General features: G+C 31.8%; 2 protein-coding genes and 1 pseudogene across 9 annotated transcripts in view; 1 reads left to right on the forward strand and 2 right to left on the reverse strand.

The window, feature by feature from the left end:
* Window positions 1–126: 126 nt before the first annotated feature.
* Window positions 127–6,461, reverse strand: LOC111300013 (extra-large guanine nucleotide-binding protein 1-like). Of its 2 annotated transcripts, none has more exons than XM_022895582.2 (8): window positions 4,762–6,461; window positions 4,517–4,654; window positions 4,328–4,432; window positions 4,015–4,200; window positions 3,242–3,422; window positions 2,589–2,833; window positions 1,353–1,516; window positions 127–1,113 (listed from the first exon to the last, which is right to left on the reverse strand). In XM_022895582.2, the coding sequence occupies exons 1-8, from the start codon at window positions 5,929–5,931 to the stop codon at window positions 534–536; spliced, it is 2,769 nt and encodes a 922-aa protein (XP_022751317.1). In that variant the 5' UTR covers window positions 5,932–6,461; the 3' UTR covers window positions 127–533. The 2 variants fall into 2 exon arrangements, with proteins under 2 accessions (XP_022751317.1, XP_022751318.1); XM_022895583.2 differs by having other exon boundaries at window positions 2,589–2,830; window positions 4,762–6,441.
* A 5,341-nt stretch (window positions 6,462–11,802) lies between these two features.
* Window positions 11,803–13,453, reverse strand: LOC111300760 (protein JINGUBANG pseudogene; annotated as a pseudogene). The gene has a single exon (XR_016329542.1). The product of XR_016329542.1 is annotated as a protein JINGUBANG pseudogene (transcript).
* Window positions 13,454–15,472: 2,019 nt separating this feature from the next.
* The window catches only part of LOC111300016 (vacuolar protein sorting-associated protein, putative (DUF1162)), a 28,804-nt gene continuing 24,694 nt past the window's right edge, over window positions 15,473–19,582 (forward strand). For 5 of the 6 annotated variants that reach the window (XM_089747961.1, XM_022895591.2, XM_089747962.1 and 2 more), the window contains exons 1-3: window positions 15,479–16,011; window positions 16,085–16,178; window positions 16,668–18,847. In XM_089747961.1, the coding sequence (XP_089604087.1) occupies window positions 15,722–16,011; window positions 16,085–16,178; window positions 16,668–18,847 (2,564 nt within the window). In that variant the 5' untranslated portion in view covers window positions 15,479–15,721. Of the gene's footprint in view, window positions 16,012–16,084; window positions 16,179–16,667; window positions 18,848–19,582 lie in introns of all 6 variants that reach the window. The other variant, XM_089747964.1, reaches the window with a different exon arrangement.

The following is a 19,582-nucleotide window of genomic DNA, read 5'->3' on the forward strand; positions in this document are numbered from 1 at the left end:
ATGTGCTTCAAAGCTGAAAATTTCCAAACTACAAATGATTTGCAATTAGACGAGGAACCCATCAGCTCATCTCTTCAGGATTGTGACTTGTTAGAAAAGATAGGATCTGCATGTCTTGGACATGAATTGTCACATTCCCAAGAGATTTTTTCACAACTTTAATATACTGGAGGAGCCTACTTAGGGTGGTCTACATTCTGGCTAGCAGTGAATCATACATTTTCGTCATATCTTACAAATGAATGTAATGAATTGTGTACAAAGTGGCAGCTACACAAAGCATTGTACAAAAATACATCTGAACTCACAGTATAAGACATGGAGAATTACTATTCCAAAATAACTTGTATGCTAGCATCCAAGCAAAGCACCGAGGCATGACACTTGGATGCAATGTTTAAAACGGCCTTGATTCGTAATCTTCAGCAGCAAAGAGCGTAAGCAACAATGTCTTCTTGTGCATTTACATGGCATAGTATGTACACCGGCATTGATGAATTAATAGAGGCATTTTCTGGCCTAGAAATTAGACATCAATGAGAGAACGAACTTGCTTCTGTGCTATAAAATGAGTGCTCACTTAAGCTGAAGTTGGCTCTCTCTTCATCCCACTTCAGAATCTCCCTTGCAAATTTAAGAGCCGCATCAACGCTTTTGGGTTCCAACCCTTTCAAAAGGGAAACATACAACTTCCGCCCAGTGAGTGAAGAATAAAGCCTCTTGAACTTGACTGCGATATAATGGAATGCTAGCTGTCCATGGGTAGGATTATTATTAATGCTGTTGCTATTTGTATTTGTACGATGACGACTGATCAGGGGATGAAAATCATCAAACCACTCACACCGAGTCAATGGTACCTGTTCTACCTTTTCCTCAAACTGATCAAATTTGTTTAGTATTAAAAGGAAGTCCATCTGATCAAATGTTGGATGAGTAACGATGCTTTCAAAGAATTTCCTACTCAATAGCATCTTATTAGTCCCATCAGCAGAGAACTGGTCATAGTCACTCAAGGCAACACAGAAGATGACCATTCCAATATCTTCGAACATCTCTAGCCACTTGCAGTTTTCTCCAAGGCCTCTTGCTTGCACTCGAATTAGTTGGTACCTAAGAACCAATCAGAAACTATAAGGATAACAATACATTCCGCATGAGAATATAAATTACAATAAAATGGGCTTTCAAAGTTCAATACGCTATTAGATCACCACAGAGTAACTGTTTTAACAAGTGATTTAAGTACCACTTGCTTGGTAGCAACCAATAAGAGCTACAGCCTCACAAAATGCACATAAATGCATTTGGAAAACAAGTGACTAAAATGCGCACTCAATATTGGCACCTACCTGAGCAATGAGTCATGCTGATCAGCAGTGCCAATGTTTTCATCACACAAAGACTGGGGAAATGAAAAGTCCACACAGGCCAGCCCATTTGATGAAGTAACACCCTCAGCATATAGGATATCTAAGTCTGAGGGTTCATAGTCCATTTTCAATATTTCAACAGCCTGGAGAGTACCAAAAAAAATTTACTTAGAAAGAACTAATAAAAAATAAGCACCGGTCATAGCGACTATCCCAGCACAAAAGCTCAAAATAAAAAACGTAGTCACATAAAGAAGTGCAAGCATGAGTGCTGGTTGAGATTGCTTGACAGATCAGTGTTAAGAATGATATGGACCTCATTAAGAGGTCACCTAACCTTATGCATTAGCCTAAATAGAAGGTAAGTGTATTGCTAAATGAGCCATAATTAAGGAATCCCTAGCTCTGCTTATTCAGGAAATAAGAACCTCAAAGGTCAAGAATTTGCCATTATCCACTTGCTCGGCGAAGCTAAATGCTTGTGCAGCACACAAGATTCTGCGTTGAATTGATAAGATTCTCCATTCCGAAGAGATTTTTATTTTCTTTCAGAAGCATTAAACCTAGTGTTGCACAAACCCTGCACTTACTGGTAGCACATATAACATCATATTCACAAAACCAAATGTTGACCCTCTTTTTATCTGTTCATCTTGCAAACAAAACCTTCCAGTCTATATGCTTGACAATGAAACACAAACAAGGAAGCAAGAATTTGCCATTATCCACTTGCTTGGTGAAGCTAAATGCTTGTGCAGCACACAAGATTTTTTTTTTTTCTTTCAGAAGCATTAAATCTAGTGTTGCACAAACCCTGCACTTACTAGTATCACACCTATCACATCATATCCGCAAAACCAAATGTTGTCCCTCTTTTTATCTGTTCATCTTGCAAACAAAACCTTACGGTCTATATGCTCGACAATGAAACACAAGCAAGGCAGCAACTTTTCCTTTCAAGTGAAATAATGTTTTTCTCTAACCACATTATGAGTGTATAATTCTTCATAAGGCAATTTATTGAAATGTCCAATTTAAACATCCTGGTATAATGTAGCTATTGACAACAAGTTGGAAAGATGAAAGGAGTTTTATTCTTAAAACTCGCAATATGTTCAAGCAAACTTCAGATACATAAAACTAGTGACATGTAAGTAAATGTTGAGAATTTTCAACAAATTTAAACAGGCTCAGTAGTTTCAAGCATAATCTTACCCGCTCCAAGTAATAACTAGCAACACTAGGTAGCATTTCCAATTCACTTCTCCTGTTGTAAGTTGCCTGAATGGCTGCATCCTTCCACAGCTCCTCAATTAATGGTGCGTATTCACGGGTAGCAGCGAGAAAAATGGTTTCCAAATGGCCTGACACCATAGTCTTCAGAAGCCAGTCAGAGAACTCTTTGAGCCTCAGGCCAATGGAATAGATAGTTTTGCCATCACCATCATCAATACTCCCTACTAATAAATATGAAAAAAAATAATCAGATGCTTCAAGTAGAGATACTATTAATCAATTCATGATGATCATGCTGACTATTAGATGCTAAAAAGCCCTTCAAAATTAACAAGGATGGGAAAAATTAGAGACTTAAATCCTTAATGATATCCACATATAAAGAAATTAGTCGACAAAGAAGCTGCCTATGAATAGCATAAACAGTGTCATATGTGAACATCCAGCAAGAGATAGATGGTTACTAATTTCTAGTTGTAACAAGCTTGTTCCTTTCAAAGTAAGATCATTTTGGCCAAAAGAGAAAAAGGGTTGAATGAGGGTAGAAGCATGCATATATATATTAGAAAATCCAAGGAATACATGTAGGTCAAAAGGATGACTTGGTGAATAAAATCAACATGCAGCCTCACCTTCAGGGTCAGTGTCCTTGGAACATGCCCTTTTCCTCATTTCAGCCAAACTTTCTTCCTCAAAACGTTCACGGCCCTCAAGAAGTATGCCAAGATAACCATACACATTGCTTTGGATGGTCAACTTAATATTTTCACGCTCATCCTCAGAGAATGGTACATCTTTATAAAGAATCTTTGCCTGAAACAAATCATTTCATTTAAAAGATCAATTGACCAGTTGGTTAATTTTTGTTTCCATCTTACATTCCATCTTTAAGCAATTGTCTTAAATTAACACGACAAGTGCACACTAAAATAAAGACATTTAGGAAACAATAATGAGTTGAATGCAGGGAAAATGGTAATCAGAAACACTGAAGTCAAAGGTTCATGAAAATGGAGGGATAATTTCCTATGCTTACAATTAGGAATATAGATTTTCCCTCTTTCAAGAACTTGACAATCATAAATATTGTAACACACTACCCCTGAGAGTCTATTTGCACTATTACCCCTGCAAAACTATGGTCTAACAGCTGTCTAAATATATAAATTCTACAGAACCATTAGAGAATTATACCCAAACGTAAGGAAATCCAGTCGCTGACATGTGAGTAAATTTGACTGATGCACTTAAATATCTTCTTTAAACCAATTTTGGATCTCCTTCAGTGAAAGAGAATATGATATGAGATTTTTACACAAGAAGTTTTTAGCAAAGAAAACTATTTGCACATAAGTAGAACTACAGAGCAATGAAAATGAAGATATGATTCCTGATAAATATTTACCTGCTTAAATATGGTACTTGACCCAGATCCAGTAGATCCAACCAAAAGAATTTTCTGTAGTATGCGCTGCTCAAGATAGTCAGGAACAGATCTGCCGGACATGCTGTTCAGCAGCTCCCCACCAGGATTTGAAGATTTAGAAGGAACAGGCAGTGACAAGACAGCACAGACAAGCTTCATTCCGGCCTAAATTTAATTTGAACAAATGAATGCTTAATTAGAACTATCTTCATCAACTCAAAAAAATAAAATAAAATAAAGAATAATCATATGAAGGCAAAAGAGCATGCTGAAATATGTATATAGTATATACCTTTCCCCAGATATATCCTTTCATATTTTTTTGTCCCTCTTCTTGGTATGACCCATCTTCATTCACCCAAAAGTGTGGGTTGCCTGCAACTTGAACCCCTGCCAACTGCAATGTTCACTAAAACAGTCATTGATAATCCTAGCACAATAATGACCATCTTAACAACATTACATGTTTAGAAATTTCAACCTGCAACATACGAAGTTCTACTTTTGTGATTTCTCGACCATTTATGAAAATTTGTGTGTTTCCACTGCTAGCATCTGGCCTGATAGAACCACCAACATTTAGATGGGGACTAATTATCATCGAAGGTTTCTGTCCCTCCTGTTATTTGTAGCACATTCATTAGTTTCCATAATGATGAAAATGAATTCTAGCCAAAAAAAAAAAAAAAAACAAATAACAAAGTCTTTCAAAGATTCCATATTCACCTTTCCCCAAAGACCAGATACTTTATCATACCAATAGTTTCCTGGTTTTAGCTTCTTGGGTGGGATAGGGCAACTCTGCAATATAGCCAACTCCTCATGACAAAGTGGTTGCCCATTCACACAAATATACTCAGGGGGCAGCTGATTCGCTTCACACAACTTCTCAGCCTTCATTATCTGTCTTACCTCCAAATCAATAAACAGCCGTTTAAGCATTCGAGAACACTTTCCCAAACTCCCACGTTTCGCCTCATCAATTGGAAATCCAATGCAAGTAACACATTTCCTTCCTTCAGGCATAGATCCCATAGCTCCAAGCACACAATTACTACAATACTTGGCATCACAAACAATACAAACCTCCTTCTCTGTAAACCTATTCCCCTTAAAACATCGATAACATGACCCTTTCTTCCCTTTCGTTTGTGGCTCTCTTTTAACTCTAGCAACCTGAGGCTGCACCTCATCTTGACCAAACTCCTCATCAAGTCCATCATCCGATTCAATATCTCGAAAAGTAACAACCTGAGGTCTCTTAATATCAGCATTTGACTCATTATTACAATCCCCAGTCTTACGAGATGAAACCCGAGAAGAGGGGTAATCTAAACTCAAAACAGACTCATTAGAACCCCAGTCAGGTTGATTCAAATCATCATCATTCGAAACCCTTGCTCTCGACGAACTTTCCCTCGATTTACCAAAGCTATCACAGTAATCAAGCATACTCGAATGTTCATTACTAACAGAACAAGCCCCTAACCGCCTCGAAGAATTATCATTATTGTTAATCAATTCAGCTAACTCCCCAGACTCGTAGCTACTCAACTCCCCAGATAACAAACAGTTATTAGTATCCTCAGAAACCCTTTCTTCAAAAGCAATAACCGAAGTTGGTGAAACAGTCGGTTGAAGAAGCAGTTCTTTAGACAATTTGTTACGATCTGGTGCTAAAATTGGAGGTACAACCGGTATATGAAGTTCAGTATTGGAGAGCGGTACCTTTGAAACTACGGTGGCTACTGGGATTTTCTCGACGTTGATTGGAACTGCGCGTGGAAGATCGTACGGTACCGGAGGACCGGTATATTCAACTGCAAAAGAGTATGGCTGTTCTTCTTCGTCTTCATTTTCCAAGCTTGGAAAAGTTACAGCTTCTTCCGGAGGCATTTCTGGGTGTTTTTGGGGTTAGAGAATGGGAGAAGAAGTTTTGAAATTTGGGGAAGAAGGAAATGAAAGGAAAAGGTGAAAAGAGTATTGGGGTTGGAGGGTGTGGGAAAATGACAGCAAGAAAGAAAAAAAAATAAAAAATAAAAACAAACAGCAAATGGGCTACAGAGATTGGCTTGGAATTGGAATCCAATTTTTTTTTTTTTTTTTAAGTTTTGCAAAGAGAGCATGTGGTGTATTAGCTGGGGAAGAACTTTTGTCTTTTCAGGGTAAGGTGGCAAGGCAGTGAAATTTTGAGTGGTGGTATTGCAATTGCAGCTGTGAAAGAAAAGAGAGGGGAGTGGGGAGCAGCCATGGGAGGATTTGGATTTGGCTGTGGATTTTTTTCTTTTTATGGGTACTTTTTGTTTCCATTTGTTTGGTCATTGGATTGAATCTGATGTTTCACTTTCAGAATTTTGATTGTGTGTGTGAATTTTTCAAAGCTGAGGTTTTCTACTGGCTGGTTGGTTTGGAGGCTTCTGCCTTTTTGGTTGGGGATGCAAATGCAATTTGGAAGGAATTGGTAAGGAATTTTTTTGGAACAAGTGAGTGGTTAATGGGTTGGTAAAAGGTTCGTTTGATTCTGTTTACTGGCTTTTGGTAGTTTATTACATAATAATTAAGTGATGATTAAGTACTCGTTTGGATTCAATCCCATTAAATCCAATTACATTTTAATAATTGTCAAATAAATTCAAATATAATTTTAATAAAATTTATTTAAAATAAAATTTTTAATCATAATTACAATAATTTTTATTATTATTTTAATTTTATCAAAATTAATTTTATAATTTATCCAAATAAATTTTAAGAGTATCTTAACCAATTTAATTATCAAAGTAAAAGACTTTAAACACTAATAATAGGAAAAAGAGTTATTTAATTTTTGAAATTTGAAGTAGTTTATACTGTAAATGGTTTTGAGATCATCAAATTATCAACCATTTGAGTTTCGATGGTGACTTTAAGTGGCAATTGTTTAGAAGGCGATTATAAGTAAAATTTGAACTCCGAGGCTTATATTGTTGATTGATGGGATTATAAAAGAGAATACTTGCAGTCTCTTTTGCCTGCTGCTGCTGCACCTTGGATTGTGGCGATACACTGGCCAACAGGCCCCACCCTTAACGGGTCGGGTCGGGTTTTTGCTCGCCCCGAATCCGACCTGACGATTTTTTTTCATTTTTAATACCCGATCCGATATTGTATAAAATCAAATCCAATCCGACTCGACCCGAAATTAATAAAATATTATTTTAAATAAAAATATAAAATTAAAAAAATAATTAAAAAATAAATTTTTTATATATCAGGTCGGGTAGGGTCGGGTTTGCTTAAAACCCGACCTGAATCCGAAAATTTTTTTACTCTACCCGACCTGATACTCGATTTTCAAAAAAAAAAAAAACCGACCCTAAGGGGTCGGGTTGGGTCGAAACCCGACGGGTTCGGGTGATTTTGCCCTCCTTACCCTTGGGGCTTGGGGCCTTAGAAGAAAACCTTCTGTCCTCAGAAAAAATCCCTTAAATTAATGTAGTTTCTGGTTGGGATAAATAAAATTTATGAGAAAATAAACAATTGATTTGAATCGATTTTTTATTCGAATAAAATATTAAATATATATACTAAATTTAGAATAAAATATAAAAATAAAAAAATTGAATTAAATTATATATTTTTATTTATTTATATATTTTTTTAAAATTTTTATAAAATAAATATAATTATTTTATGTATAAATATATTTCTATATACTAAAAATCTTGTTAAAATAATTTAAAATTTTAAAAATAAATAAATTGAATCAAATCAATAAAATTTAATTTAGATTATATCGATTTTAAAAAAAATTTACTCAAATATAAATCATATTTTAAAAATTCATAATATTATATTTTATCTAAAAAAATCAAATCAAGTTGTAATCACCCATAGTTTTTTAGTATTTATAATTTGATTTTAATTGAATTAATTGATCAAATTAATTTATTTTGGTTAATAAATCAATCATCAAATTAATTTCGGTGGATTAATGAAAATGATTTTAAAAAATTTTTGATTTTTTATTAATTCGGTTCGATAATTAAAATAATCAAATTAATCAAAATTTTAATTAAAATATAACAAAATTTAAATAAAAAAATAAAAAATATATGAATAAATTATTTTATTTTATAAGTTGTTGAAATTTTTAACATAATATTTTAGTATTTGAATATTTTATTGAATAATTTTATTTAGTTTGTTTAAAATATAAGAAATAAATTGTTTAAAATATAATTTATTTTAAATATATTTATTATTTGATTAACAAAAAAAATTCATCAAAATAATTTAATTCAATTCAATTGATTTAATTTTAAAATTAATAAATTTACTTCAATTAAAAAAATAAAAAATAAAAAATAAAATAATTTTATTATTTTAATTTTAAATAAATTAATTTAAAATTAATCAAATCATGAATATCCCTAATAGTTTGTTGATACATGTTACGATAGACTCAACCTTAAATAATTCATACAAAAAAAATTTTATAATCTATCAATAGTAACGATTAAATTTGATTTAGATTATCTCTAACTGTAAAAAAATATCTTAGATTTGATTTGGATTATTTTTAAGTAATTACATTTACCTTTTAGGTTGAATGTTATTACTGCTATCATTCTAAACGCTATAGTTTATTTTTAATTTCAAATTATTTTGATTCAAGTGGTTGATCTTTATAACTTAATTTAATTTAAATTTGTTATTTTTTCAAAATAAATTTATATTATATAAACTATCAACTATCATATTCGACAAATTTTTAAAATAAGAAAATAATATTTTTTGTTTAATTTATAATCCAATTTGCTTTTGATTTGAAGTGATTGAGAGTCAAATTAGGCCATTTTTAAAGATAATAATTTTAAAAGTCATAATGAGCTTCACTAATTTATCAAAATTTCAAATCAAATCAGATTTTTTCGCCTTTTGTTGCGCAGGTCAATTTCATTACCGGTACCGGTAGGCATTGATATTTGATAGTCTCAAGAATGGGAATCATAGCATCCCAAGCCAAGGTAACTTTGTTAAATACTACATCAGAATCTAGCTATAACCAACGTCTCATTGTCACAATTTTTTTTTATTTAAAAAAGTTTAGGAGCAGAAAATATTATTTTATCTCAAATGTTAAAAGCAAGCCGTCAATCTAAGATTTACGAATTTTAAAAAAAAAATTTAATTTACAAATTATTTATTAATAAAAATTTATGAAAGTTTGAATTTGAATATTTTATACCTAACCCTAAACTTTAACTCTTATTGGTTCATTGTCACAATTTTGAAAGTCTATCATCTAAGGCCATGATTATGACGATTTGAAGGCGACTAATGCCTTAGGGTGTTTATGTTTAACCTGCTTCTCTGTTTGAGAGCAATATTTTCCATCAAACTTTATCTCTAAAACCAAACTTCAAGCCTGTTTTCTCCTAAACTTTGAAAATTAGGCCTTTCCGTGAAAGATTAGTCACCTGCTGAAATTTGATTAATGCTATAACAGATTGGTCTGCCAACAAACACTTAAAACAAATACGGTTACAGATTTAAATATATGCAAGTTAAATCGGATTTAAATATTAAATTTATAAAATTATGTTAAATTTTAAATGAATAAAAATTCACTCGATCTTGATCTTTATCATCGTTAACCATAAAGTAAAAAATTATTTTAATATAAAATTAAAATAAAATATTTTAAATTATAGCAGTTGATTGTGAAACTTAATTTTATTGTCATATTATATTTGTATTTAAATACATATTTTATCATTAATTTTAATTTCAACATTATAATATTTAATTTTATTTAATTTTCATCGTAATTATTATTTTTAATCTTACCATCAATTTAAATTTAGCCTTAATCATGATCTCGGAAGTCTAACTTCACTTTGAGAGTAGCTCTAATTTTCCATGTTCTTTTGCTTGATTCTTTATAAGCAATACTATTTGTTTGCACCCTTGGAAACGGGGATTAACAGTCAAAATGCTTGATGTCAATCTTTTATAACGAAATGATCCAATACTTTGTTAATCAATATGTCAACTTCAACCAAAAATACTTAACCCACATTTGATTAATTAATGTTCGTTCTAAACCCCCAAACTATAACTCTTTCATTGGTTCCTCCTTTTGAGAATTTGACTAATGTAACTCTGCTGAGCCCACTTTATTGTTCAAAACTTCTACATTCATAGTAGAATTCGAAGCATGCAGGCAGACGAGGTGAAATTTTCTTGCAGAGTGGAAGATGATAATCTTGAGATCATGATTTAAAACGAAATTCATCACCTCAGATTGTGTTCACACCAAAATTGTAACATAAGTCAACGTTGGATTCAGTGATGGAAACATACCGAAAGTCTGAAAACAGGGGACGCAGCCTCGATGTCAAGGTTCTAAAACAAGTCATAAGCCCTTTGGCTGCGAATTACGGTTTTAGAATATGAGTATTCACACTATTTTTAATTTATAAAATATTTTTTATAAATAAAATAATAAATTTTAATGAGATCAAAATAAATAAGATTTTATAAATTAATGTGGATCGTGTCCTTAAATTTTGAGCTGCAGTTTTCAAGATTAACATTTTAGGTGATTTCTTTACTTATTTTGTATTTTATTTTCCAATTTAAGGCTATATTTGTTTCATAAAAAATGATTTTTGAAAAATAAATTTTGAAAAATATTTATATTTTCTAAATTGAAAGAGGTTTTTTGTTGTTTGGATGAATTAATAACAAATATTTTCTATTGTTTGATTGTTTTAAAGAAATTTTTGTTTTTTTTTTTTCAAATAATATTGATATAACTATTAAAATATTAAATTTTATTTATTATTAAAATATATTGAAATTATTTATTATTAAATTTATTAAAATTAAAAAATAATTATATTTTAATAATATTTAATATTAAAATATTCTGTTAATATAAAAAATACTTAAAATAAAACTATTTATTGCTCTTTATATTATTTATTAATATATTATATTATTTATTAATAATATCTTATTTATTCATATATTATTATAATTAAATTAATTAAATTAATAATATTTATTATATTATTATTATTATAATATTATAATATGATTTTATTAATATAATATGATTTATTTATTAATATAATATTATTTACTGATGTATTATAATATTATTTATTAATATATTGTAATATAATATTAATAATATTAATAGTATATTATATTAAAATAATATTGTTTATTAATATAACATTATTTATTAGTATATTATAATATAATATTATTTATAAATAAAATTATGCTCAAAAGTATTAATAAATAATTATACTCATAGACAATTTTTTTTCAAAAAATGTCTTTCATTTTTCAAATCTATAAGACAATTTAAAAAAAAAAAAAATCTAATTTTACATTGATCATTAAATTTTTTTTCGTTGATCAACCAATTTTCAACCAAACAAATACTTAAAAATATGAAAATTATTTTTCAAAAATCATTCTCCGTGAAACAAACGGATTTTAAGAGTAAAGATGCAAGTGAAAGAAGCAAGCAGACATGAAACTTAACAAGGAAACTGAAGTTCTGTTAAGATTCAGGAGATATGATAGGTTATTACATATTTTGGTCTAAGCACAAATTTAAATTGGATTAAGTTGTTCTTTTTAGAGGAAAAAAGTTAATTATTACATTTCGTTGATAAATTGAGTTTGCTATGAATTCATAGCTTAATTCATTGGTTCATGCGATTATTTTTATAAAATAACATCTAATAAATATGAAGTTCAAATTTTAATATTTGCAAACGTTTCTGCTTTCCTCCAGCTGTGGCTGCTTTTATATAAAAAATAATCTGCTATGAACATCTTTAATGTCTAATCTTCACTTCAAATCATAAGCATTATCGGTTAAAGTTAACAATCCAAATCAAGTCCTTGGTCACACATCAAGTATCTGAACCTGAAATCCATTCCCGGAAATGACCATGCGAAGTTTAGGTCATGAATCAATATTACGCCCAAGGGTTGAAATTCTTCGCCATTACTTGTTCTGGCTAGTTCTGCCCTGAGAAGAGAAAGTAGGAGCCACTGACAAAGTAGTTGGCACACGATTGCTGTCTGATGAATAAGGTTGCTGCTGGCTTTGCATCATTGGCGGCGCTTTCTCCGATATGCGCCACATCTTCACGGACTTATCTAGGCTACCACTGTAAAGAATCCACCGTTTTTCACCAGATGCTGATTCATGATCTCTTTCTATTGCCAAGCACTTGACAGGACCGCTATGGCCTCTTAACATTGACAAGCACAAATGCTCGTTCCCTGATCTTTTCCATACAGAAATTCCCATGTCAGCTGATCCACTGATTACAAGATTCCCAGCTACTACCAAACAGAGAACAGCGAGTTTATGGCATCTCAAAACGCCACCATGAGAGAGATGATTTTCACGTTCCCAAAAGTTAACCAGCCCATCCGATGAGCCACAGTAAACAACTGTAGCATCAGGATTCACGGCTAATGCTGTAATAGCACATTCTTGTTTCAACAATGACTGTGAAAAGAAATGCTTGGTTCCTTTTCCTTGTAACTCTCTTCTCCAGACCTTGACTGTTCCATCAGCTGAACCTGTAAACACTAACCCATCGAATCCTGCAACAACAGAATTAACTGCATCATCATGAGCTTGAATCGATTCTAAACATTTTGAATCCGAAACTCTCCAAACTTTAACCGTTTTATCCCAAGAAGCCGAGTAGAGCAACGTTTTATCTTCATTCAAACCAAGGCAAGATATAGCATCCAAATGTTTGAGCCATATGGCGCTACGATTGCTCTTCACTTCAACATAACTACTGGGCTTGATGGAGTTTTTAAAATAATCTTTGAAAGTTGGTAACGTCCCAACTCGTTTATGAACACTTGAATTTTTGTTAGAAATCTTCCAAACTCGAATCTTCCCATCTTGATGACCCGTAAAGATCTTCTCTCCGGCAATGACTATAGCTTTCACCAATCCACTATTCGATTTAAACCCTGAAAACTCTTTCTGGTTCCTCCAAACTCTGATGTTCTTGCTATCAGAACCAGTATACAACAAATCCCCAGAGGCCGCCAAGGAATATATATGCCCTTCTTCACGTACCAATGAACCCATCAGCACATTAGGAGAGAAATTGGTGTCTTCAACTGCAGAAGAATTCAAACTACTCGCCCTGTGAGATGACCATGGGGATTTTTTGAATGGAGATGACGATGAGTCATTGTAGGGAGAGCCACCGTCGATTGCCATAGAACAATACTCTTGGCTGATTATGCCACCACCCTTTTTGTAACCCTTATGGATTTCGTATACAAATAAGATAAACCAAATAAGAGATGATTAAGGAGAACAAAGAACCGAGGGAAGGGTTAAGGAAAAATAAAGAAAAATGAAACAAGAAGGAAGAATTTCGTTTTTCTTTTTTTGCCGGGAAAGCTTTGTTGGATGTTTTGTTGGGATTGTTTCCATTTCAGATCGTATATCCAGTTGGATTATGCCACGTTGACTTGAAGAGGACAGAATGACAAACATCCCGGTTTTGGAGGGCTGCCATTGATCTGTTTTGGGCTGTATAGACCAAGTCAAACCTTCATAATTTTCCTATGTATTCTATGCTAAGGTTTGAGATCGTGGCAAAGAATGGTGCATCTACTGAAGCAAACAATTTCCCAGAAATTAGGATGAATGTTTTTTTTAAATGGATAGTTTAAAAAAAGTTTGTTTTTCTTTTTTTTTTAGTAAAATTTAGATAAAGCTTTAGCTGAATTTAAGAGTTCGTTCGAAAGGAAAAGATTTAGAATAAGTTTTTTAAAGGAAATTTGTATAATTTTTTTCTAAAAATGATTAAATAAAAATAAAAATGAAAAATCAATTTGATAAATTAAAAAATTTCGTTATATAAATAAAGTGTACAAAATTTGAAAAAAGTTTAATAAATTTTGATATATATATTTTTAGATAAACATTGTTTGTAAAAATATTGATTTTGAATAAGTATTGATCAATTTTGAATTATAAATAATATTTTTAATAATTTTTATTATATATTTTTTATTTTCACATCAAACTTTATTAATTTATTAATTTTAATTTTTTATTAAATTATTTTTAAGAAAAAATTTTACAAACTTTATTTAAAAATTTTTATTTGAGTTTTGTTTCAATTCAAAAGCTCTCATCGTATTAAATGATGGGTTTTATGAATCAATTTTCAATCAAATTCTTAAATGAAACTTAAATTATTGATCACTTTTTACATGAATTGATTTTTAAAATTTCATATAGAAATGAATGTTAAAGGATGGATCACTACTAATTAATTTCCTCGCAAATTTGATTTGAATTCCATTACACTCCATTTTTTTTACTTGAACATAAAAAAAAAAAGAGATTTCTTTTTTTTTATGATAATAAAAAAATTGATTTATATTCAATGATGACTCTATTAAGTTTAAAATTATTTATAGTTAATCTTAAAATTTAATAAAATTATACACTTTATACTAAAATATAACATTAAAAATATAATTAAAAAACTTGATTAACAATTGAAAGTGTTCCAATCAAATAATAAAATACTTAAACTACCTATGTTTAATTATTAAAGTTAAATTTAATTAAAATAAACTCCTTCCAAATTATGTATATATATGATTTAGGAAATTTATTTGGTTGGTTCGATTAATTTCGAATCGAATTATATTATATTATTTTTGTTAATCAAATCAAAATTTTTAATTTTAAAAATTAATCTACTGAAATTAATTTGATTAATTCAGTTAATTTTTTTAGTTAATAGAATAATAAAATATATTAAATTATATTATATTTTAAAAATTTAATTTTCTCATATAAAAAACAAATTAAATAAAATTATCTAACAAAAATATTCAAACACTAAAATATTAGATTAAAAACTCTAATAACTTGAAATAAAATGAATAATTTCATATATTTTTAATTTTATGTATAAATTTTATAATATTTTGATTAAGATTTCAATTAATTCGATTAATTCGATTTTCAAATCAAATTAATAAAAAATTAAAATTTTTGTAAGATCATTTTCGATGACTAACTAAAATTAATTCAATGATCATTTGATTAATCAAATTAAATCAATTTAATTGATTAATTTGATTAAAATTAAATTTGATTTATTCCATTAATTTGGCAAATACGATTCTAAAATTGACAATCAAGTCATTCAATAAAACACGGTTTTTTGGTCTCCTACTTGGTGAAGAACTGGATTCCGGTTTGCTTTTGGTATGACTTTTTGGGTTGATTGGAGTTTGTCCTATCTTTGGGCTTTCCTTAGATTTCGGCTGGTCAGGCCCGGCAGAATTATTTGGACGGGCTATTCTCTAATTCATTTAAAAAATATCTATAACAAAAAAGACAAACAACTTCGGATGACAAAATGTCCAATTCCAAACGCAAGAAACGATAGCACCAAAACTTCGATTTGCGAAAAAAAAAAAAAAAAAAGGAAAAAGCTCGGTGCGCATATTTACACACTCTGTTGATCCAATCGAACTTTCCCGCTCTCTCGGCGCATCGTAAAATGAATTTTCCGTTCGTTTCTCGCGAAAATTCTCTTATTTGTTTGATGGAAGGAACGGAGATTACCTTAATCCGCTTCAAGTAATCGAAATCCGCAAAGAAATGTTCTTGAGCAACTTTATTAAACGGAGACTCTCGTCTCTGCTCCGTCCATGGCTGGAACAAGATATCGAGCTAGACCTCCAGTTAGGATTCATCAATTCCATCGCAATCGCCAAAAATCTCCGTCTTGACACGTCAGCTCTCAACCACCAGCTCATCGACGGTTCATCTTCTTCGCGGTTCTTTTTCAAAGAATTCGTTATCGAAGAGTTCGTTTTTCGATTCTCTAATTGGTCGTCTTCTGCCTTCACTTTCGAAGCTCGTGGAGTCAAGGTTATTCTGTCGTATGAGTAAGCCACATCGCTACTTTGCATTTTTTTTTCTTTATTCGATTTTTTAATTACTTAATTTCTTCTTTTGAAGGGAAATTAAAGAGGAAGGTAACGGAAAGGCACGGAAGTTGAGTAATGCGGCGTTGAAGAGTTTGAAGAAGGATTTGTCCATGATGGATCCGGAGGTTTTTTTCTCTTTTATTTTTGCCTTTTTTTATAAATTTTAATTTCATGGATTTAAATCATGTTCCTAAGTTGCACCTGACTTGACAATAATAACTGGTGAAGCGCCGGCGTTTTACTATGAATTACTAAACTCATCAAACGAATTGTTAATAACTATATATTCCTTCTGGGGGAGTGTTATAGTTAGGACAAGAGTGGTGGAGTAAGTAGCATTGTTCATGTCTTGTTAGTATTGAATATATGTAAGAATTAACTTCTGATTGTTACATGCCTTTGTTTCAATTGTATATGGTTTCTTGAAATTTGTTACTTGCCGCATAATTACTTTTAAAGTAATAATTTATCATCTCTATGCCTCTTTGTGCTCAATTAGGATTGCAATTAAGAGATTTTTTTCCTTCATTTAGGTGTGCCGAGAGGCCCAAGACTTTTTCACTACTTGATGTGTAAAACTTGGCCAAAATAACATAGGCTTTCTTCCTTGCCAGGGTAGTGCTCTACATGATATTCTGGAAGCCATCTTGACTACCACTTGTTGGAGTAATCGGGTTAATTCTTCCTTTTTTAATCTCATTCTCCAACATTGCCGTCTACAGATACTTAGCATTAATTTGCAAGTACAATTCACCATGTTAAATGATTCCTTTGCATATCTGTTGGATTTAGAGGAGCTTAATGCAGAATCTCTACATTTTGTTCATGGTTGTCTTTGCAGAGGGCTTGTTAATGTGTTCTTTATACCTCTGAAGGAGGGATCTTTCGTTATCAGTGGTAGTTGCTTTAAGATGGGGTATAAGAAAAGCAATCAAATTAACGATGTTTGTTCCTCCAGTGCACTGGCTACCTGCATCAAATTAAACAATCTCAAACTTGTAGAGTTCAATCTTCGTGTTCCAGAATTAAGTTTCTTATTTTCGCCTGTTGATTTTCCTGTTTTCATTGCACTTAGTAATTTGTCCTCTAAAGAATCCAAGCGGGTGAGAAATGGTCGGCATCTATGGAGACTAGCAGCAATTAAAATAGGCCATGTGATTTCAGCTCCCAAATTATCATGGTACAAACTAGTTGGTTTTACTAGTTTTTGGCTAAATTATGTGAATCGTTATGAGTATTTGTTGTCTCTAATGCAATATTCTCCTGATCACTTGTTGGAAAGATCTGATATTAAGCTGCCAAGAGACAAGGTAATTTTGACTTCTGCCAAGCACTATTGGGAGGTGATTCTTGACATTGAGAAAGAGCTGCCTGCTGAAGCTATTGCACAGGCTCGGAGAATAGCTCGGTATAAAGCTTTGTCAAGCGGTCAACATTCTGAAGATAATTACAGAGAACTCTTTGTTAATGCCTGTTTCAAAACCTTTGTTCGAAAACTTATGCAAAGAATCCAGTCAACAGCACACCTTTTCTTTGGGAGGAAATCTTCAACTCAAGATGAACATTTTGTTGGACACCTGGGAAATGTTTCTGAGAGTTCATATTCATGCTTCCGCTTCATTTTAAGTCTCGGAAAAATTTACATCACCCTTTCCTCAATGAGTGCATTTCAGCCTGTTAATGAAAAAGTGGAATCACATATTGGGACCTCACATTCAGATGTTTTTTCATTCCGTTTCTCTGTTAAAGTGTTTTTCCTAATGTACATAGAAGACATCTTTGAACAGACGTTATCTTTTTCCTGTGGAAAAGTGAAAGTCAAGTATTTCATCAGTTCTGTTGGAGAAGAAAAGGAGAGAGTTAAGAATTTGAAAATTATTCTGCATGTTGAGCCCGCAAAAATCTTTCTCCTCTCAGATAGTAATAAAACCAGTGCAGTCAGTCATGCTGGAGGTGGTTGTGACCCATGCCTAGAAAATTTTATTGGAAAAATGTGCTTGAATTGGAGAAGAGCTTGTAAGCAATTTGAAGAAAGTGACATCAAGTGTCCTCAAAGTCCACGCCTTATTTTTGAGGTGAAAAGCTTTCTGAGAAATCCAGATCTAAAAAAACTGGGTTCTGGGCTTTGGAAATGTAATTTGACAGTGGGAAAGTTCAACATACATTTGGGATATTTATCAATGCTATCAGTTGTTAAGCTTCTTAGGCAGATACAATATACTTTACACTGGACTCAGGGAAATGGGAGGGCCAGGGATCTTTCATTGTCTTCTCAAAATACTGAGCACCAACCAGAGGTTAGTTGGGAAAGAAGTTTTGAGTGCTATTCTAGTAAAATAAAGATGTTCTTTCTTAGAATGCTTCCTGGGAAAGACATTCAAATGGGAGTGCTCATAGCTGGCCCTCAGATCCTATTCTCATCAAGGAAGACTGGAACAAGGAATGTAAACGAAGGTGTGAACAGCCATGTAGTTAGTGGGGATGGTTTTCACCTCGGATTTGATATCCATGATATTGAAGTTGTTGTTTGGCCAACTTCAGAGTCTGGTTTGGCACCAATACATGCCTGCAGAGAACAGGATGCCGAAGATCCTGAGTGCCTCAGGTTGCCGGAGCCTAAGATACTTGATATTCCAAAACTGGGAACTAAAAAGTATACATCTAAAGATGAGAATTCTCTTCGATTCTATCTGAGACTTAATGGTTTGCAGGCTTACTTTGAGGACATGGTAGAAAGACAGAAAAATCAAATATTTGTATTGGATCCCATAACATTTCAATTTTCATCCTTCAGGTAGGGATTTGAGCCTTGCATTTTCTTATACAAATATTGAAAATTTATGGTGACTTCCTTAATTTTCACCCGTGTCTGTTCCTATCAAATTCAAATTGTTTGCTGGTTGCTTAGCCTAAACTCAGTAAAGTTTAATGTTTGGTTAGAGGAATGTCCATTTCATTTCTTTATTGAACATAATTTTTGATTTGGTTCTTATTGAGCTTTCAATAACATTTGTTAATTGTTAGAAGTTAATAAACTATCATGTACATTTTGAAGTTATCATTACTTTTAGTAGAGTGCATATTCAGCTGACCGCCTGACCTTGATTATTATGCAACATTTTGCTAGTCTTTTATGAAATGTTTTTAATGAATATCATAAGATACTGTTTTGTTGTTCAACTTTTTAAGTAAATGACTCAATGATGCTTATTCTATTGATCTACTGAATGCTTGATAATTTCTTTACCATAAAAATTTTAATTACTGGAATAACGTTGTATATGCTGAGATGTATATAAAGTATGAAGGGCATTTAATTTTTTGAACTCTGAAAAGTTAGCAAAATATGGTTCCTTTCAAAATTATATGTATTTATGGAGTATTGACCAGTCATTATCTCTTGCTTGAAACACAAAAAATTCTTGAAAGCCTTGTGATTCTTAACTGACATGTCATTTGCTTTACAATGATTTATTTCAGCCGGTCTTTCTCTCTCTCTCTCTCTCTCACACACACACACACACACTCT

The sequence above is a fragment of the Durio zibethinus genome, chromosome 18 (genome assembly GCF_047325235.1).
Source record: "Durio zibethinus cultivar Kanyao isolate XHJ-2024 chromosome 18, ASM4732523v1, whole genome shotgun sequence".
NCBI classification, from domain to species: Eukaryota; Viridiplantae; Streptophyta; class Magnoliopsida; order Malvales; family Malvaceae; genus Durio; species Durio zibethinus.